At 38.2% G+C, this 23,326-nt stretch overlaps 1 protein-coding gene across 1 annotated transcript; it reads right to left on the bottom strand.

The window, feature by feature from the left end:
* Positions 1-1,199: 1,199 nt before the first annotated feature.
* LOC126589432 (NDR1/HIN1-like protein 13) lies at positions 1,200-2,303 on the bottom strand. Its single transcript, XM_050254722.1, has one exon. It carries the CDS (start codon positions 2,149-2,151, stop codon positions 1,333-1,335), a length of 819 nt encoding a protein of 272 aa, XP_050110679.1. The 5' UTR covers positions 2,152-2,303; the 3' UTR covers positions 1,200-1,332.
* Between the last annotated feature and the right edge of the window lie 21,023 nt (positions 2,304-23,326).

The following is a 23,326-nucleotide window of genomic DNA, read 5'->3' as shown; positions in this document are numbered from 1 at the left end:
CATTAAGCTATCCTCTCCAATTAAATACTTCCCAAACCAAAAAACTCATTTAAAGCAAATGTACACAGTTTGAACAAGCTCGTGCCTAGTGGAATCAGTGCTCAATTATGTGAAATGTTTTGTTTCAAACTATGCACATTTGCTTTAAATGATTTTTTTTTGGTTTGGGAAGTATTTTGAATAGGATAACTTAATGGTATAATGATTTTGTTGTAATGAATATTTTTCAATTGCAAAGTTTCAAGCCAATACATGGATGTCTTGTAAGTAAAATGACTTTATGAACAAATGTAACCCTTATTTTCGTTGATACAATGATTTTGTTGCTCGAAAATTTTATATTGATTGAAAATTTATTTTTAAATATGCCCAAAATTTATGCGTTTGAATTAGAGTTGTCAAAAATAAAATTGAGACTTGTTTAGTGTCACAACCCGACCTCAACCCCCACCACATCCTGGACTCGACTCTACCGTAGCACAATATTGTCCGCTTTGGGCCCCTACCACGCTCGGTGGGTTTTGTTTCTGGGAATTTACACGAGAACTTCCCAGTGGGTCACCCATCATAGGATTGCTCTCGCGCGAACTCGCTTAACTTCGGAGTTCCGATAGAACTCGAAGCCAGTGAGCTCCCAAAAGGCTTCATGCTAGGTAGAGATGGGAGAATATACATATAAAGCTTACAAGATCATCACCTCTGGGCGATGTTGGATCTTACATTTAGTGTGGGAGCTAGATGTAAATAAATGTGTAAAAGTTCAAATATCTAAAATACCCTTAAATTTAGGTGTCCATTAACAGAACTGGATAAAGTAAGACAAAAGAGTTGAAAATGTTAATTTTAAGGGGCAAAATGAGACAAAACCAATTTCAAAGGGTAAATTGAGACTCAATGATAGTTTCATTAGGCATTTCGACTAATAAGCCTTCCCTTAAACATATTACATAAAAAAAATAAAAAAAAATTGAGAACTATAAATTTTTATATTAGGTAGAGAGAGCCATGGATATGAGTCATATGACATACTTTTTATCTTGGTATAGATGAAGTCATAAAACTCTCGCAATTTTGAAATGCTGAAATAATCTGATTCTAAAAATACCGAATTCGGCATGAGTTTATGAAATTCTAAAATTTCAGTTTTGAAATTGGAAATATGTATGTCTGATCCGGCCGAAAAATCAACATTCAAAGAATGGAAGAAGAAATTATTTTCTTTTATAAACGTAATCGTATAAATCTGAAACAAATTTAGTTAACAAATTAAAGCAATTAACAAAACTAATCATATACTCATATATGCCTTTCCTTTCTTAATCCGTTGATCTTCTACCAAGGATCCACACTGTAATCGCAGTCCTTTGACACAATCTTGGCCTCCGTCGTCAGCTTATCCACCGTTAGATCACACCCAACCTTCACAGTAATCGTCCACGTCTTAATGGCCCCCACTTTAATTCTAACGGGCATTCTTAGGTCCAATTTCAACGGTACCTTCCCCTGCCTCTGCGCATCCACTAACCCCTGCTGCACCGTGCTCGTCAGCTTGATCCCGGACCCCTTCAACGCCGTTCGAAACTCAGTTACGTTCTTCGACGGCTGGTAAAACGCCGGCAGAGCGCCGTCACACAATTTGATATCGGAGTAGAAGAGTTTGACGGAGTTCTTTTTCCCGTAGTAGATCCCGATCTTCTTGTTAGGGTTTTGGACTCGAACGGTGACCTGGATCTCCGGCGAGATGGTGGAGGAGGGAGATGGCGTTGTCAAGTGGAATCCTTTGAACGCGATGCTTTCAATTGAGTAGTTGGGGGACTCGGGGCGGACCACGAGGTAGAAGATGCCGGCGGCGGCAGCGGAGAGGAGGATGAGGGCGGCAACGAGGCCGAAAAGCCAGCAGAAGCAGCAGCGGCAGGAGCTCCGGCGAGGGTTCTGGCGACTGTAGTTCTTGTAGCGGGTTGCATTCTCTGGCGGCGGGACGCGGTAGACTTGGTCCTTGGGGATCTGGATGACGTAGGTGCCAGGCGGAGGGACTAGTTTCTCGGACTCCGGAGGGGAGGGTGTTCGGGTGGATTGTGGCGAGGAGGTGTGCGGAAACTGCGTGGTTTCGTTGTGTGAGGGCGAGCCGCGCGGGTGGACTCGGTCGGCCATTGTGGACTGCAGTAGAATTGGAAACTGAGGAGTCGGCCAGCGGAGCTTTGTCTAATAAACCAAGCAGACTGCACACCACTGCAGGCCTCTGAGAGAAAGTTAGAGAGAGAGAGAGAGTTTGTGGAGGTGACATTTGGGTTTATATCTACAGAACGAAACATTCTGAACCCTGAAGTCCAGAACCGCGTACAAGAAGGGTATATATGGAAATTCAAACTAAAATTCTTTTTCAATCAAAATTTTAGGTAAATATGAAATGAAATCAAATGTGGAGACTCGTACCGAAATTTTAGGGTGATAATTAGCAATCTTTACTACAATGTTATTCTAAGGAGGCCTTTAAGGGAAAATCTCCATTTTTTTTAAATGATGATTAGTTATGGTGTCCATACCATATCGAACTTCAACGATTTAAACCGTTTATTTTTCAAGTTGGACCTCATAGATCATCCTCATAAAATATTAGCCAAATTGGAAATATTTGAGACATCTAAGTGAGTTTAAAGAAATTGACGAATACTTTGTTCTACAAGAAACAATGAAAGTTCATACCGTGATAATTAAATTGGCAAGTAGTTTTGGATTAAATTGAATTTTGGTAAAGATGATCTATGAATCAATACTTACAAAATAAACAGCTCGAATCGTTCAAATTCAACGTGGAATGGACACTACAAAAGTCAACCGACTAAACTTAAAAGGAAATAATTTATTTATTTTTTATTATAAGCAATATGCTACAAAAGAAGGTGGGGGGTTGAGGAGCGGAAGTTTGAATGAGGAACACAGTAAGTTAAAGAGTAAAATAAGAGTGGTACTATCAACATAACTGTTTTACCTTCTACACATTTATTGTTAATTTTTGTCATTTGATCCGACAGTCGAAAATTGAAAAAAGTATATGAGAGGTAAAAAAGTTGCGGAAAAAGGTGCACAGATAGCATTATCCTAAAATAATTCATTTGATAATTAGAACAAGAGGGAAAAAATTGCAATAAATAAGGTAAGAATTAGGATGAAAAATACTTAGGTACTCACTGGTTAGTACCCTATCTATACTCACGTTTTTATTTTGGTCCAATGATTCTTTGGCATATGTTTTATTGTTTTAAAAAATGAGACATGTTAATTTTTTTCTTACTTTAAAAAACAAAAAACACGTGACATTCTTTGATTAGCTGTAACATCTCATATCGCCCAAGGAAGTGGATCATGTAAGCTTTATATCTATATTCTCATCTCTACCTAGCATAAGGCCTTTCGGGAGGTCACTGGCTTCGGGTTCCATCGGAACTCCGAAGTTAAGCGAGTTCGCGCGAGAGCAATCCCATGATGGGTGACCCACTGGGAAGTTCTCGTGTGAGTTCCTAGAAACAAAACCGTGAGGACGTGGTAGGGGCCCAAAGCAGACAATATTGTGCTATAGCGGAGTCGAGCCCGGTGTGAGAACCCGTCCCTAAAATTTCATTTTTTTTATTTATTTTAATCAAGGGAATTGACGAAAATGCCTAGAGGCAAGGATTTTGATTTCTGTTGACCATCATCTAGAGGAATGTATGACTTATTCTTTTGGCGTATTTAAGTAGTACTCGTTGGTACGAACACATAGGCAAAAGCCGTTTGCGAGTCTGGACGGTATAATTACGAACGTTTAAAGTTGATTATTTAAAGTTAGTCAATTGGTTAAGGAGGACCAATTAGATAAAAGGTAGAAAAAGGGCAGCAGCCCAATCAGAAAATCAGAAAAGAAGAAGAAGAAGAAGAAGAAAAAAAAAAAAAAAAAAAAAAAAAAAGGGAGAAAGCTCCCAGCTTTCCCGTGTACGCCACCACCCTGACCACCCAACTTCCAAAGTCGATTCTGGCCAACTACGGTGAAATTTTTTGACGCCACCACCTCCATCTTGAATCTCTCATTCCCCTCAACAAAATCCACCCAAGAACCACCTTGATTAACCTTTGTATGTGGCGGTTTGAGGCCATGAAAGTTGACGGTTCTCACGGTGTTCCGACCACCCTTTATGATTTTCGGGCAAATCGGAAAAGCGATGGCTGATGCCACCACTTGGGCTTTGTAGCACATCATCCCAGGAGCAAAACCCAACCAACCTTGACCCCGTTGGACCACCGTAGACGACAAATCGACACCGGGAAGCTTTAAGCATCCGCCGGCTTCGTGGGCAAAATTAACCATCTTCTGTCCACTTTTGGACTTCGTGGCAAGTATGAAAGTTGTTCCTGTCATTGAGATCTTCATTTATGTGAAATTTGAGAATTTGGAGATAGTTGAATTTTCCGGCGAGTCAGGGCGGCCGGCCCCCACCCACGGTGGCACGTGGCCAGGGGACTGTCGATGTTATCCTTAGGCTAAATTAGATGTTTTGAGTTCAATTTTGGCAATTTTATATCGTAGGTTGATCGTTTGGACCTAAACTCATTAGGATATGTTACTTGGTAAAAATATGAATCGACAATCCAACCGTTGGATCGTCACCAAACTTTAATATATTTTAGTACGTAATATTTGAAGACCATAGGAACTTATGGATCGGGAATCTGATATATGGATCTTCCCGAATTGAATTTGTGAGTTCATGAAATAAAAGGTTAATCGTCACTTAATTTTGGCAATTGGCGGAGATCTAACCGTTGGATCGTAATGGGACTTTAGGATGTTGTTCTAGAGGTATAATGTGGATCTTTAGAAGCAACAGATCGGAAATCCCTGATGCAGATCTTCCAAATTGAATTACGTAGGGATGTGTTTTATATAAATTGTGTATTTTATCGGTACGAACTCTGAGATGTAATTTGATAATTGGTCAAAGGCGACGATGGTTTGTGATGTCTCGATATGCATGCTAGGGAGTCGTAGCGCGGACCTTAGGTAAGTGGGTCTTTTCCTTTCTATCGTGTGTGTATATATATATATATGATTGATAATTCCACAAACGGTTATAAATTGATTATTGCATATAATTATTGTGTATGCTTTGAAGTACTAATGTGAAATACGAATGGCTTGATCCCTGTTTAGGGTACGTAGGCAGTCTAACGAGACGTTAGATGCAGCCATACAATATTTGAAACAAAAACCTTGTTTGGGAATTGAGCAATGTGAAGGAAATAGGTGAAAATATGAGATTTAACCTTATATTTTTAGTGATTGGATGTTGGTCATAAATTAATGTGGAAGGACTCAAGAAACTGAAATAAGGAAACGTAAATAATGATAGTTAATTAAACTAGTGTTTAGTTGGACTTATCCCAGATAATTATTTCCGAAAATAAATAATTTGGGAGTAGGGCGTTATATATTGTGCATTTTACGCCACATTATATATATATATATATATATATATGTATATATTGGAAAAATACTATGATATGGTTGAGTTTTAGATTTCCATTATGGCATATCCATGTGTATACTACCTGCACAAAATTATTATGAATGCTTTGAAGTGCGAAGATGAACATGGAACACATAGGTAAGTTTAGGTGAGTTATGGTATTAGTTGAAATGATTGAGTTATGGCATGATCACATTATGTTTTAGGCAACTCCGACATTGTCGTACAAGTTGCCTATGAGTTGTTTATGTCAAATGAGATGCATTTAGAGCTCGTAAACCTGCACCCCGGTGTTAATGCTCCTGCCCATGACCAGGGCACAGTCCTTCACGTGATGTTCACCTCCCGCACCTTACGCTCACCTTGGATCCAAGGTAGGTGCACAAGCCTGTCGTACAGGCCACTATAGGTGGTTCTGACTTGTAGGTGACCCACGATTATTCGCACAGTCTTCACGTGATCGTAGCACTTGAGCGTACTTATTTACACACAGTCTTGTCGTACAGACCACTACAGGTGGTTCCGACTTGTGTGCAGGGATATATGATGAGCTATGGATAAGTCGTACATGTCACTATCGGTGACTCCGGCTTATGAGCTAGCATATGTGATGAGATATGTGATGAGTTAGCATATGTGATGAAATATGTGATGAGCTAGCATATGTTATGAGATATGGTTGCAGTCGTACAGGTCACCATAGGTGACTCCGACTTGCGTGCTAGTATGGGTTATAAATCACATGATTATTGATATTGCTGAAGAGATGTTGTGTTGTGGTATATTTAGGATTTTTCTGGAAACTATAAAAGTGTCATAATGAGGGGTTATAATGTTTTATATGGTTTCTATTAAAATTTTATTTCTAGGGCCACTCACCTTTGTTTTGTTTTCACCTTCCAGGTTTTATTAACTGAGCTTTCTTATCGTCAAAGATTCGTGGAAATTCTTAGTATTGGAGATTCTTCTGAGGGTATGATTCTTAATTCACTCTACGGTACTTACTTATACTCTAATGTCACGTGTGAAGTGGGTTCATTCCCACTCACTAGTGTACTCTAGCATTTAGGCACTTTTATGTTTAAATTTATTCACATTTTTCCACATCATCACACTGTATGGCTTCGTCACCTCTCAGGTGTCGGCCAACGCAGCTTGATTCGAAGTCCTAGTGGACATTTCGGGTCGTGGTGTGTCACCTGGGATGTGGTGGGGGTTTGGGTTGGGATGTGACAATTTGGTATCAGAGTCAATCCCTGGTCGGAAGTGTGCCGGGGAGGACGTCGAGCCCCTAAGGGGGGTGGATTATAACATCCCACATCACCCAGGGGAGTGGATCTTATAAACCTTATATGTATATTCTCATCTCTACCTAGCACGAGACCTTTTGGGAGCTCACTGTCTTTGGGTTCCATCTAAACTCTGGAGTTAAGCGAGTTCGCCCGAGAGCAATCCCATGATGGGTGACCCATTGAGAAGTTCTCGTGTGAGTTTTCAGAAACAAAACTGTGAGGGCATGGTCGGGGCCCAAAGCGGACAATATTGTGTTACGACATTGTCGAGCCTAGGATGTGGTGGGGGCCCGGGTCAAGATGTGACATTAGCCATAGTATATTAGGAATTATCCAATTAAGATTCAATACCATTTTTGATAATCGAAATGAAATTAAAACATGCCACCTAGTTTAGCGTGAGTGGTAGGATTATGGTAAAAGTTTGTTATCCGTTAATCTCTTTTGTAAAAGAATGAAAAATGATAATTACGTGTTTATTGTTAATTAGATTATTATTTAAGTATTAAATCCTAACCTTATTCTTAAAACGAACAAAGTAATTAAGGTTTTGCTTTGCTTAAGAAACAAAAGAAACCGAATCTAAAGCCAAAATATGGTGTTAAAAGTAAAAGAAAAAGAATAATTCAAAATTGCAGCACCAAGGCAACTTGTTAGCTCACTCTCTAATATAGAAAAAGTCACCATTACGTGTGAAAATCCCCTGCATTTTTCTTTTTTATAAATTGACGGGGAAAGAAAGAAGGAGTACAAAACTGTGGCCCACCCACCTGCAATTGAAAATGGTTTACGATGAAATAGTGGGCGCACGTTTGTGAAGAATATTCCAATTTCATCCGCAGAAGATGGGAAAATGCGGGACTTTGTCTTTTTAATGAGGGAAAGAAAGGAAAAGGATGAATATCGGCATTTATATTCATCAAATGACAAATTAGCGAGGGAGGGACATGTTTATGGTCAAAAATTATAAATTTACAATTTCAGACTCCTCAGCAGTAAACTAGTTATAATTATTTTTTTTCCGACAAATAAAAAAGGAAAAGAACCAATAAGCAAGCATATGACTTCATTTCTTGGTAAAGATGATAATTATTATGAGGGTGTGCTATCTGCACATTTTTTGTTAATTTATATTATTTGATATTTTTTAATTCATCTGATCTGATAATCGAAAATTAAAAAGGTGTTGAAGAAGTAAAAATAGCTTTGTAAATATCACATCCCTTATTATATACCAAGGACGAACAACAAAATATAAATAAAAAAAAATTAACAAGGAATAAAAAAGGAATTGGAAACCTAATTATAGAGGGTGTAGTGTTGAGTTTTTTCAAGTAATAGAAATTCACGTATTTTGACACACCCCGATCCTAGAATCAAGACGTGCTGGCCGTCGCGTGAGTGTGACATAACCAAAAGTGCGACGCGAAATACGAAGGAATAAAAACCAACTACTAGCAATAATAACCAAGTAACGTGCTAGAGTAAGTTTAAGTGCGAAACACACAATTTCAGAGCATAATAACTAGGTGCAGTCAAGTAGGACTATAACTAAATTACAACACCCGCAGGTGGGTCATACATTTATGTAGTCTGTCAGTACGCCGTGGGGATCCTCGTGGGCCACCAACGCTGCTAACTAGAATCTGGAGGGGCGCAAAACAAAATTGAGTGGGTCAGTAAAACCAAAGCTTTTCGAAAACATTTCATCAAAAACAATTCTAACCCCTCGCTGTAAAACCTGTATACTTTCCCAGAAATTAACATAATATGCATATAACTATTCATATAACTCAAATCACGAATCTTTATCAATTCCAGAAAATATGCCATGCCATAAATGTCAATAACAGATTATGAATGCATCAATATAACAGGTGACATAATGAATCAACCGAAGACCCTGCAGTTGATCCTGTACGGTTAATTCCATAGCTCAATATCCAAACCAACTGGAGTCACCACGGTGACCTGTATAGCACTACTCTGCACATAAGTCGGAACTACCTGAAGTAGTCTGTACAACAAGAATGGTGTAATAATACGCTCTAGTGCTTCTCTCATCAATTATCTGTGCACATAATCTAAGGTCACCTACCAGTCGGAACCACCTCTAGTGATCTGTACGACTAGCATGTCGGAACCCTCTCATGGTCTATACGACATGCACCTACTTGGATCCAAGGTGAGCGTGTGGTGCGGTGAATACTATAAGCACTAACACCAGGGGTGCATGTTATGAGCTCTCAACATAATTCACATCATCAATAATTCACATAATTAACATAAAACTCACCTGATACTCACCTGTGCATCCACAGCACCAATTCATATATATATGCATCAATTATCAATTCATATATCTCATAATATGCATGCATGGCATTTTAAAACGTACTTTCATTTAAACTCAATTTCTGGGAAAAATATCAATAGTATATAGGTATAAACAGAAATACTACCTACTCACTGATAAGTCGAAGGGTCGTAACCCCCGTGACGTCCCTGGATGCGCTCGTCCTCGGGATAGGTATCACCTCTATGCGAAACAACTAAAATAACGTTATTTAAAGCACATAACCGACAATTCGTAATAACTTCTCATACGGTGCTCTATTTGGGAATATGAATATACCACAATGACCTACTCGACGTCACGGACGTCGACATATTTTTAGAAAAATTTTCCGAGGCCGCACACGCCCCCACGCGCCTGGATGGGCACAGGTCCACACGCCCCCACGCGCATCACCCCTAACCTCCAGTCGCCGGACTGGTTCGCCGGTCGCCGGAAAACTGGAGATTTTTCAATCTCCTTGTTCTCCGTCATTTCTCAACCATTTTTCACGCATTTTATATCAAAATGAAGCCCTAAGCATGTAGATTCACGTTACACTACTTTAAGGCTCTAAAAACTACGAAATCTCATCGGAGAAATTCCAAGAAAACCGGCCAACTTCAAACTCAACGATCCCGACGTCCAAAACCTTCAAACTAAGCACTCCAAGCTTCCTTAAGACCTCACTAAGCTCACTATAAGCTTAGAATTCCCTGAAAATCAACACATCACGAATGCATGAACAGTACTCAAATCGGACCTCGGGTTTTCAACGTGATTTCTAAGGTTTCTCATTCTAAAACTAGTACCAAACGAATCAGGAGGTTGAAAGGATGAAGAACCCTACCTTTTTGGCGTCGATCCGCGATGTTTAGAGGGAATTTGGTCTCGTCCGTACGTTTTCGAGAGGGAGAGAGTGAACTGAGAAGAGAAGAGAGAGAGAGCACGGGGAAGGAGAGAGAGAGGTTTGACCCGTGTGTATGTGTGTGTGGTCCATCCCAAAACCATCACCATCCATTTTTCTTAACTCCCTAACCACAAAAATACATATAACTTTTAATCCAATTAAAATTTCCAAAACTTAGGAAATATGCATAATCAATAACATGTCACACATATACCTTAGTAACCGTCAAGGGTAATTTTGTCATTTCACAACCTCGATATATAGAACCTCGGGACGGGCTGTGACAATTTAGTATGCTTTACTAACTATTATAAACTGCATAAAATTCTATACACTTTTAATGATATATTTTTAAGGAAAAGAATGAGTTAAATGATAGACTTTTGTTGAATTTTAGAGAGTTCAAGGATATAAATTTTTAGCATTTTGTGGATTGCCATTATGTAACATCCCACATCGCCCAGGGGTGAGGATCCTGTAAGCCTTATATGTATATTCCCATCTCTTCCTAGCATGAGGCCTTTTGGGAGCTCACTAGCTTCGGGTTCCATCAGAACTTCGAAGCTAAGCGAGTTCGCGCGAGAGTAATCCCATGATGGGTGACCCACTGGGAAGTTCTCGTGTGAGTTCCCAGAAACAAAACCGTGAGGGCGTGGTTAGGGCCCAAAGCGGATAATATCGTGTTACGGCGGAGGCGGGGCCCGGGATGTGGTGGAGCCCGGGTTGGGATGTGACAATTAAATTTTTAAGGGACAATTTATTAGTAAGCATTATTATTTTAAGTTTCATTAGGCTTAAATGTCATAATGGTTCATGTGTTCTAGTCATTGGGTCAATTTAGTCCCCATATTTTCAATTTGGGCAATTTGGTGTCTTTGTTAGCAAATCAAGAATATTTCATTCAATATTTGTTAAAAATTCATAAATTATTTTAAAGTTATCTATTTGATTTCAAAATGAAATAAAATGAAAAATTACTCTCCTCCCAACTCTCTAACTTCCTCCCTAACACTCTCTTTTTTCCTAATTCCCCCCAACCTCTTTTCTATGTCACAACCTTAATAATTTATAAAATTTCTACTCTTCTATGTGTTATTTCTCATTGATTTTCATTCTATAAATTTAAATTTAAATAAAGAGAATAAGTAATATATGGCTCTCTTAATTACAGTATCATTCTCGATTAAACAGTCAGAGTCGAGGTGGTTGGGCTTAATTTTCTTGGGACTACGATGTTGGAACTCGCGCAGTGACAAGTCGAGTCGAGGTGGATCTAGAGACGCATTTGTCGAGTTGCTTGCGTGTGTAGTTAGGATTAGGGTTTTGGTCAAGGATAAGTGAGGCGAAAATTAACTTAACACACAAATTTAACCCTCTTTTGACAATTGTAGTATAAGTACAAGTAGGGATCGTTCTGGACGGGGGATTAGGAGGGCTTGCTAATAACCTCTAAACTGACTCAAAAACATAAAACTAAACTTAAAACACTTAACAAGACTCACATGACTCAAAGCAAACTTAAAATACTCAAAATAGCTTAAAACAACCAAATAAACTTAAACTAGACACTAGGAATGACTTTGGACGAAAATTGACTTTTACTTGAATCAAAACACTTAAAAACACAAACTAAAACAGATTTGAAACACTTTGAAACAAGAAACTAAAAGGGGGGGTTTTGATTTGGATGAAGTTGAAACAATCAAACAAGTATGAAAAACTAGACAGATTGTAAAACAAATTTGAGAAATAAGATGATGGATGAGATAGCTAGAGGCTTTTTCTCCACACATGACATGTATGCAAACAACTCGATTTCCAGTTATTGCTTCATTGAATTATAAACGACAATGCCCCAAATTAACCGTGACATCACTAGTTAACCCTTAGATTTTCCTTGTATTATTGGATTGGATGACATCATTCGACAACCCAAAACATTCTTCAAAAGTTCTCTACATGACATCATAATAGAGATACAATCAAAGATCATTACGTTTAATGAAAATCATAAGCATTGACAAAGCACTTGCAACTATGAAATCATGTTACTCATGCTAGAATTAAACTTAATGCGATCGTTTATAAGCGGCCTCCACTACTTATGAATATAAGTTTGTAACGATTATGTGAAACTTTCTTATATTCTAGCATCGGATTTATGCATGCCAATTAAGTGTCGACCCTTAATCAACAAATACAAATAAGTTATCAATCAAATAGTTAAGCCAATTGCATTTACGATTCAAGAGTTCATAACTGGAATTTATCAAATCATATTACACATATAATCATGGCTTTGAAATCACTCCTAGCCAAGAGGGGTTTAGCCACTCATATTCACAACAAAACAAAAGAAAATGAATTTAAACATTGGAAACAAAAGAAAGAAAACACCTAAACGCTCTAACGATCCAAGTTGGACAGCAAGCACGTCCAAGCACTTTCCTTCCCTTCCTTTGCTACGGCACAAGGTGTTGGTGACTGTTTGAAGGTTTGTTTGTATGGAGGAATGGATGTGAAGATGAATGGATGTGTTTGGATGAAGGATGTCATGAATGTGGCAAAGAGTGGAGAATTGTGTAGATGATGTGTGTTTTGGATTGATATATGTCTCTTATGGTGAAGGGTGGATGGATGTATTTATAGGCTAGGGAGAGGATGTAGTGGGTGGTGGTAATGAGTGGATGTAGTGGTAGGTGAATGTGTTGGGTGGTTATAATGAGTGGATGTGTTGGGTGAAATGAGTGGATGTAGTGGTAGGTGAATGGATGTGTTGGGTGAAATGAGTGGATGTAGTGGTAGGTGAATGTGTTGGGTGGTTGTAATGAGTGGATGTGTTGGGTGAAATGAGTGGATGTAGTGGTAGGTGAATGGATGTGTTGGGTGAAATGAGTGTGCTAAAATGGTTATTTATAGGGAGAGGATGATGCACAAACTTCAAATTTCGTCCATTCCTTTTGCTCCAAGCATGTGCTATCCATTCCATGCCCAAAAATGCTCCAAAATGCTCCAAAATGCATTTTTTTGCCACATTAACCCTTTGGACCTACAAACACACGAAAATAGCTTAAAAATACTAAAATAACTACGAACTAACAACATAAATGCCAAGAAACAAGCTAACTAAGTCGCATAAATATGCTCATATCAATAAGGCGAATGGCACGGTTGGTCTGTTTAATTTTTTTTTTCATTTTAAAATTATATTTCTTTCTATTGTAATTGAAAATTATTTTTCTATAATAGGTTATATGTTATAAACTTCTTATTTAAGTGTGATTGTGTAAATCCTAGATTAGATTTGATTCTAGTTATTCTTCCCTATTAGAACTTGTATTCCTTGGAGGAGAAGGATTTCTTCCCTCCCTTGTTACTATAAATAAAGACATTGCATAGGGGGAATAACACATCCTCTACACAACCCTACAAACACATATCTCTCTTTATATTTTCTCTGTGCCGCCGGCCCCTCTCCCTATCATTTTAATATAGGCCATAACACGTTATTAACACGCTCTTATCGCTGCTTTTAGGAATATGACGTAGAAGTTTTCTGCATCAAACCAATTCATCAATATCATAATGCAATCAGGTTCTTTCAAAACAACGGTTTTTATCTTGATATTTTTGCAGCCTTGATAGAATGCACATTCACCATAATGCATGAACAAACTTTACGTTTTTCGAATTTTAGATTCTACATAAATTGTGTATGCATTATATCCATAATTGTTGAACTATGTGAATTTGATATTTGCCATAAATTGCATATGATTCTCCTTCAATCATTCGTTACTTAGAACCTTTGACAGGCGATTTGTTTACCACTTGTTTTGCGGATTGTCACTTCTATGAGAAAGTCTTCTCGTCGTTAGGGAGAGATAAGAACGTCAACGTTCCTGAAGAATGACGCGAATTATCATGGAACTTTGTCTCATTTAGATCCCCGTACCGCTGAGTCTGAAACTGAAGTGCAGCGCATATTAGATCTCTAGAGCATAGCTTAGAGCATGCCAGATGCTTTCACCAATCTAGCACAAGTGACAATATCACATATTCCAGCTATGAATATGCCTGCAAAGATGGATGTACCAAATGTACAACGGATTTTCCTCCTGGAGGCTTGGGACGCCACTTTGGCCGATCCACGTACATTAGCGGCTAGCCAATCATCTGTCCCTACATAAAAGCATGGCAGACCTCTTGGTTCAAAGGATTCACACCCCCAGAAGAGGAAACCCATGACACAGGCTCCTCTTGAGCTTATTGTGAATCCGACTAATCGCCTACTCATTATATCCAACTCATAAGGAAATTCTAGATTATGGAAGTGTCCTTGAAGAGACGAATCGACCTTCTGAGAATTGTGAGATTTCAGTCCATTATGCAACTTGGATGATGTTTGGTGTACAAATGAGATGATCATCGATGATGCATTAGCGCTACTGAGATCATGTTAAGCAATGACATTGAACCCTGTTCCATTGATGAATGTCGATGTAGAACTGATTGGTCAAACTGGAAACAAGTAATCCAAGTTGAACTTGATTCGCTTGCGAAACCAAAGATGTTTGGACCTGCAGCTCCTACTTATCCACATGTGAGGCCCGTTGGCTACAAATGGGTTTTTGGTTAGAAGCATAATGAGAAAAACAAAATTGTGCATTACAAAGCTCATCTTGTTGCGTAAGGCTTCTCACAAAACCCCAGGATTGACTATAAAGAAACTTATTCACCCGTTATGGATGTGATTACTTTTCGCTACCTTATTAGTTTGGTAGTTTCCGAAAAACTGAGTATGTAGCTGATGGACATAGTAATTGCGTATCTCTATGGGGATCTTGATACGGAAATCTATATGAAAGTTCCTGAAGGACTTACATTGATTGGATTAAATATTTCCAAACCTTGAAACATGCTCTCAATTCAGCTGAGGCGTTTACTCTACGGTTTTAAGCAATCTAGAAGAATGTGGTATAACCATCTAAGTGAATATTTGACTAGTCAGGGATATGTGAATAGCAAACTATGCCCTTGTGTGTTCATTAAGAAGTCACATTCTGATTTTACGATTGTTGCAGTTTATGTCGATGACATGAACCTCATCGGAACTCCTAAAGAGCTCGACATAACTGCCGTGCACCTTAAGTCAGAATTTGAGATGAAAGATCTAGGAAAAACTCGATATTGTCTCGGTTTCGAGATAGAGCACCGTTGAGATGGAATCTTAGTACATCAATCGAACTACACCCAGAAGGTGTTGCGCCACTTTAACGAGGATAAAGTGAAGCCTTAGAGTACTCTTATGGTCGTTCGATCGCTAGATGTAAAACGAGATCCCTTCCATCCGAATGAGAATGATGAAGAGATTTTGGAGCCTGAAGTTCCTTATCTAAGTGCGATAGATGCTTTATTGTACTTAATTCAATGCACTAGACTTGACATCTCCTTTGATGTTACTCTTTTGGCATGATATAATAATGCACTAACAAAAAAGACACTGGACTGGTGTGAAAGACATCTTTCGTTACTTTAAGGGTACTATGGATCTGGGCATGTTTTATCCTTATAAATCCTTGAGTGATGCCGCACCCCCTTATCTCGAGTCGATTCTCAAATAGGTTTTGTCTTTACTGTTTGAGGCACCGCAATCTCTTGGAGGTCAACTAAATAGACCTTAATTTCCACTTCGTCTAACCATGATGAAATTCTCACCTTACACGAAGTAACTTGGGAATGCTTCTAGTTGTGAGCAGTTGTGGCCCATATTCGAAGCTTTTGTGATCTTTACCCCATCGTTGATGTCCCGACGACGATCTATGAAGATAGCGCAGCATTCATCGAATAGCTCAAGAAGGGTTACATCAAAGCAGACAACACCAAGCACATTACTCTGAAGTTCTTCTTCTCACATCAACAATAAGAGCATCAGAAGATTGAAGTCACGCAAATTTGTTAACAAGACAATCTGGCCGGCCTCTTCACCAAGTCACTATTGAAGGTGACGTTTTAGAAGCTTGTTCAAGGAATAGGTATGCGTAAATTTTATGAGTTGTAACATTGCTAGTTCTCTTTGGAATTATGTCAAACTCAGGAGGAGTATCCTGAAGTATATTTGCTTGATCTTAATGTACTCTTTTTCCCTACAATTAGGAGCATTTTTCCCACTGGGTTTTTGCTACCTAACAAGGTTTTGACGAGGAACCCACCTTAGGTTGATCATATCCCTGATGACGTCTCGTCGACGTTTCATTTGACATTGCATTTCTCACACATTTTTCCCTAGACTAGGGATTTTGTTCTTACTCGGGTTTTTACCATAGCCATAGGGTTTTTTTGTGAGATTTAGTTCCATATGCAAGTTCCTACCATATTTGAGAATAGCGTGTTCCTAGAATCAGTGATGACGAGTCGGCTTCCTTAACTCTACATGATGCCGAATCTACTTGAGTATTTACACTCAAGAGGGAGTGTTATAAACTTCTTATTTAAGTATGATTGTGCAAATCCTATATTAGATTTGATTCTAGTTATTCTTCCCTATTAGGACTTGTATTCCTCGGAGGAGAAGGATTTCTTCCCTCCCTTATTACTATAAATAAAGGCAATGCGTAGGGGGAATAACACATCCTCTACACAACCCTACAAACACATCTTTCTCTATATATTTTCTTTGTGCCACCTTCCCCCTCTCCCTGTCAGTTAAATATAGGTCACAACATTATAATATATTTTTGAATTTTTCAATAGAAACTGGATGAAATGTTCTTAATTGGCTAACGGAGATAAACACGAGGATTAAATTGGCCAAATTGAAAATACAGGAACTAAATTGGCCATTTGGCTGTAAGATAGGCATCATTTTCACATTTAGGCTTTTTCATTATTGAAATAATGATCATGACCATGACAAAGTTGTCTTATGAAATAGTTGTGGCAACGATGGTGGTGGATATGTCACGTGGTGATTGTTGGTAAGATGGTGGTGGTAAAGTTGGAGTCTTTAGTGATTATGGTGACTGAATGGTGTTTAGGTAGTTGAGGAGTAGCAATGGGGGCGGTGGTGATGATGGTGCCAGAGGTGGTGATCATGGTATTGGTGGTGTCGATGGTGGTCATAGTAGAGGTGATGATGATGCTTATGGCAATGGCGGTGGTGGCGAATGTGGGACCACAAATTTTCAGGGCAGAACATGTATACCTCAGAAGTCTGGTCACGGACTCAAGAGCTTTAATCGAATTGAGCTGCTCAAATGAAGCACCGACCACCACATTCTGAAGTGTTCCGAAAGGATAGGCGAAGTCCGCCAATTGGGATCATATAGGTTTCCTATATTCTTGGAGATTTCTACAATCTAGAGATTGGCATGCACCTCAAGTAATATCACTCTTAAGAGGACACAATATCTAATCCTAGATATCCTCTCAGATTCTCTTGGGTTAATATGTATTTCAACTTGTATCACAACATTGTTGTTCGATGTCTCTAAATCTTTTCGTTTCTTGTCTTGCAAATGAAGTGAATGCATATTATTTAGTTAATAATAAATGTTAAAGTTTGAAGGTTGAAACTGAAAATGGTGATGCAAAATTAATAACAATGTTAAAGTTTTAATACGATTATATATCACCTGATTACATTACATGATAATTGATTTGTTAAAGGATGAGAATTAATATCAGTGCTCTAAAATAACCTTCAATGATGCGAAATATATAAGCACACAAATTAAACCCTCTTTTTATCAATTGTAGCAAAGTATGTAAGTAGGGATCGTTCTAAACCGGGGATTAGGAGGGATTGCTAAACACTTGAAAACTGACTTAAAAACGTAAAAACAAAGTTTAAAACACTAAACTAGACTCAAGGAATGCAAAACTACAATTTAAAACACTAAAACAAACCAAAAACTCAAAACAGCAACTAAAAGACTCAAAACTGCCTTAAAAACACTTTCTGGGCAGTTTTGAACTCTAACACAAATCTGGACGAATTTGAGTTTTAACTTGAATCAAAACACTTAAAAACACAAACCAAAACACTTTCTAACTAATCTAGGACTTCAAAATAAAGGGGAGATTGGTTTTGACGAAATTGAAACAAAACACAAACTTTGTAATTAAAACAGATCGTAAAACAATTTGAGAGTTTAAATGGATGATTGATTAGTTAGAGGCTCTTTCTCCACACATGACATATATGCAAACGATTCGATTTCCAATTATTCCTTCATAGAATTATGAACGACATTGCCCCAAATTAACCGTGACATCACTAGCTAACTCTCAGATTTTCCTTGCATTATTGGATTGGATGACATCATTCGACAACCCAAAACATTCTTCAAAAGTCCCCTACATGACATCATAATAGAGATACGATCAAAGATCATTACGTTCAATGAAAACCATGAGCAATGATAAAGCACTTGTAACTATGACATCATGTTACTCATGCTAGGAATTGAACTTAACGCGATTGTGACTAGCAACCTTCACTACATATGAACATAAGTTTGCAACGATTATGTGAAACATCCTTATACTCTTGCATCATATTTATGCATGCCAATTAAGTGTCGACCCCTAATTAACAAACACAAATACGTTATTAATCAAATAGTTAAGCCAATTGCATTCACGATTCAAGAACTCATAATTGGAATTTATCAAATCAAATTGCACACATAGTCATGGCTTTGAAATCACCCCTAACCAATAGGGGTTTAGCCACTCATGTTCATAGCAAAACGAAAGGAAAAGAAATTACACAATGAAATCATGTAACGAATTACACCTAGAATGCACCAATAATGAAGCTTGAACATCCAAGGATCCTTCCTTCTTCCTTCTTGCTACGGCACACAAGTGGGTGAGTGTATGGATTGGGTTTTGGGGGTTATGTGAAGGATGATTTTGTGAAAACATGTTCATTTGAATAACATCTATAGCATGCATTTAACAATTATAAGGCGGAATCATGCTTGCATGCATTCAAAAACAAAACATTAACCATGAAATTCAAAGCCTAGTAGATTGGTGAACCATTAATCAACTCAAAACAAAGTGAGTTGAGATTTATACCTTTGTAGATTCCTCTTTGTATAAGCAAAGGCTAATCACCCAAAGAGAGGGCCTTCATTCCTTGCATCTTAAATCTATGGATTTGGATGGATGAAAAGGTTTCTCTAAGTTCCCAAAATTGAGAACCTCTAAGTCTCTTCACCAAGGTTAGATTGGAGAAGAAATGAGTGACCTTGGAGTAGTGGGATTGCTAGATGCACCCTCCAAGGGGCCGGCCTCTTTAGAGAGAAATGGAAAGACATGTTCTCTCCAATTTTCTCCAAAACAAACCCTAAATGAATTTTGGCTATAAAGTCATATTTATAGCTTTATTCATTTGAGTGGCAAACTTGTAAATAAGTCCAAGTTCACTACCCTTAACAATATGGCCGGCCTTAGGGTGTATTTGGGTTGTTTGGGCCTTTGTGAATATTTAGTCATTAAGTTGTCATACAACTTAAGTCAATGGGCTTGACGTTCGAAGCCCATTGGGCCTTAAGGTCCAAAAACTATCCCGAGGTCTTTAACGAACTTATTCGTTTGATTAATTAACATATTAATTAATCCTTGCCATTAATAAATAATTAAACCATTTAATCATTCTTACTCATCTCCATTGTTTCTTCAATCTTCACCTTACACGGTGTACGATCCATTAGGTTCCTTTTAGCGAGGCAGTGGGCGATTAAAACCATTTCACATCGATTGTGAATTGAAACTTACTTTCAATTCTCCCTTTAGTGATTACACACGTTTAGGGCTTCCACAAACCATGAGTGACACCTAGCAGCATATCATGGTTACCTAAGCTAATCAGAAGAGGTGGAGAACCTATTCAGTTTAGGATTACAAATGCAATACGGTCTTTCTCTAATACAATACTCTTGACCACATTGTTTGGTTTGATAGTTTATTTATTCATGTCTACTATCCAATGTGATTCGTGTGCTTATATGATTACCTTGAATGTGATTTGGAACGCTTTCCTAAATCTCATTCATACTTTGGCCAAAGATTCTTAATCATATCATAGAGTATTCTCCCTCAAACGGTTTGAAGGTTAGAGATCCCTTGTTGCGCATTCACTTGCCTCCATGACTAAGTGGCTTAACCCTAACGATGCCGTGGACACCCTCCTTTTGGAGTGACTTTTGACATAATCAAAGATCAAGGACTTAACCACAAGACAGCTGTGATGCCTCAGGTCAAAGGACTACTTTGCATTATCCCAACCATGAGTTCTCATGTGACATGAATATGAGAACTCTTCGTTGATCGTGTTCAGTGAACTCATTCTCTATTGAGCACCTACATACTTGTCTTGATGTCACACACACCAATGACTCGAGACTAGTCACTCTCCCTGAGAGAAGACACAGTACGTACTGATCTTAACGGACTGTCAATGCCCAATTGGCAATCCTATGATCAGGAACGTTTAGGATGTGTCTACGAAAGAATGGTCTCATGAATTCCTTGGACTTTATCGTTTAAGCATATAACATTTATATGAGACGGCTCAAACAATAATCTTTGCCCTTTATAGTTAAACTAGATTAGTTTAACATGTGAAATGTCCGTAAAGTATCATCATATGATTGGTTTTAGGGCACATTTCCAACATTATGGATGGTGTAGAAGGGTGGAATGGTGTTTTGGATGGATGTATGGTGCCGCGAGGAGTGTTTTTGGGCAGAAACTATGGAGAATAGTGAAGGATGGACGCGTCTACGAGTGGTGGCTGGTTTCTGGCGTGAATGGGGTTGATTGGGGATCCTTTGTGGCTGCACAAAGGGAGTTTATTTAAAGGATTTCAGGAATTAAAACCCTAGGTTATTTTAGGTAATCAGAAATTAAGTCTAAGGCTTCTAGAAATAGGAAACACAATCAGAAAATTAAAGGAAAAGGCAAGGGGATATGCTGCAAGGTCCTAAAACACATTAGGAATGTGTTTTAAAGTATAGAATCAGGAAATAACTCTCTCCCTTGCACGGCAAGGAAGAGGAAATGTCAAGGGGGTGCGGCAAGGGTTCACAATGTGCAAGAGATGTGTATTTGATGTCCTAGAATGCTTAGGATGCCTTCGAAGTTGATAAAACTTAGGAACATTTAGGAAAGGTCAAACCAAAGTAGGAAACCTTGGCTTAACTTTCCTATTTCAAGTAGGAATCCTTGTTGGAGTAGGAATCCTTGTTCTTCTAGGAATCCTCATGTGAGTAGGAATCCATCTTCAATTAGGAATCCTTCGTTAATTAGGAATCCTAATTTCTTCAAGTCTTCAATTCATCCATTCCTTTTGCTCAAAAGCTCCAAATTACATCATTTTGCACACTTTGGCCTTAGAATCTGAAAACACACAAAAGTGACTTTAAACACTAAAATAACTAAAGAAATACAACGTAAAAGCACGAGAACAAGCCAATTAAGTCGCATAAATATGCTCCTATCAATCAACACACTTATTGTTTCCTTAACAATACATTGTTTTGGAATTTCAATAACAATGAAAACAAAATTAATTCATATATATGCTTATATACATAGTACTCCTATGACAATATTTTTCATTTGGATAATACTCTTCACACACCCATTTTTATCTTCCTCACGTTCATGTTAATTTTTAGTCATTGATCATCTTCAATTCATTCGACCCAACGGTCGAAAATTAAGAGGGTGTGTTAGAAGAAAAAATGAATGTGTGGATAGCACTACCCTTTTCATTTTCATCTTGATTAAAAAAAAATATGGGTTAATCTTAATTTATTATCTTAAAGTTTCTTGGTTTTCAACATTTGATACATAAAGTTTTTTTTCGTCCCAGAATGATACCTAAAGTCATAATTATAGGACACTTTTATACATTTGTTACGATTGCTGTTAAAACCTCGTTAAGATGTGACTTGGCACCCACATGAACAATGACTTGGCGCACGTGTCAATATGGGGCCCAGTGGATATTAAAAAATTTAAAAAGATTCTTAAAAAAATTTTAACATTTGAAATTTAAAATTTTTAAAACCTAAACAGTTAAAAGTTAGAAGCCTAAAAGTAAAAACCACTTTTTACCAAAACTCCACACCCCCACAAAACATGATCCTATAGAATCCTTTGAAACCCTACCAGATCCCTGCCATACACTGTCATTCTTGCTCGCCACCGCTCTTGCTCACCGTGGCCTAATTCTCTATCGCTCGCACACCGTCGCATGGTTGAGCACCTAGAAGAAGGTTGCGCCGTTTATGGAAAAACAATCCTTCAAGCCATCAGAGGCGATGGGGTGCCAAAAAAGAAATATAGAAGTTGCTGAAACACCGGAATATTGTAAGAATCCTATCTTTTCAAATTTGATTAGGGTTTTAGGTTTTCCGATTTTTTAATTTTGAATTTTTAGGGATTGTGACTTTTTCATTTTGATTTCTTTTTATGTGGTTTTCTGAAATTGTGTTTTATAGTGGGTGTCTCCATTGTTTAGATATCCGCTTGGATTCTCTTGGGTTAATATGGATTCCATATCCTAAACGTCATTGTCGCACCTCAAATCAAACGAGGGAATGTTCCTAACTCTAATTTCGAGAATGTCACCCTCCTAATCTCTGTCTACCATGAGACTATCTTTGTACCTAGTCTTGTTGTGTTTGGGTAGGTTGGTGATATAGGTGTCCCAGAACAGGCTTGGTCTGGAATGGAAAAAGTAATGGGTGCTGGAACTCTTTCACCTGTTTTACATTATTCGAAACTCTTGAAGTTCGAGCTCCACACCATATTATTCGTTTAGCAACTTGAAGTAGGTGATGATCTTATACGAGACATGAGTGAGGTTGTAGAGGGCAACATTGTAGCAGACCAGAATTTCCTTCATAAGACCTGAAATAGGGAATTTCATATCCAAATCTAAGTAACAGGAGTGAACCCTGGTGCATGGACGGTTAGGGTTTGCAGATTCTATTAATGGTGTTGTAATATCTTGGCTGACTTCCCACCAAACCTTGAATCCATTCAATAGATCCTGGCTGGCAAAGGTGAATAAATATGTCACAGTCTTTCTTGTTGCGTACCTGACCATTGGAGACTCAAAATAGGGTGTTGAGGTTAGTTGCTGGTGTTAGGAAAGTACTTGAAGATGCCATTTTCTTAATCGGAAAGGTGGAGAAGAAAGTCAGAAATTTGAAGATTACGAAGAAAAGGCTAAAAGTTCTCAGAGCTTTTGGTAGAAGAAGTA

The sequence above is a fragment of the Malus sylvestris genome, chromosome 11, assembly GCF_916048215.2.
Source record: "Malus sylvestris chromosome 11, drMalSylv7.2, whole genome shotgun sequence".
In the NCBI taxonomy this organism is placed as follows: domain Eukaryota; kingdom Viridiplantae; phylum Streptophyta; class Magnoliopsida; order Rosales; family Rosaceae; genus Malus; species Malus sylvestris.
Note: the sequence above shows the minus strand (reverse complement) of the source record. Positions and strands in the feature narration are given on the sequence as shown.

Excerpts from the sequence above, each read along its gene's own strand:
- LOC126589432 (XM_050254722.1), bottom strand. The coding sequence starts at position 2,151 with ATGGCCGACCGAGTCCACCCGCGCGGCTCGCCCTCACACAACGAAACC.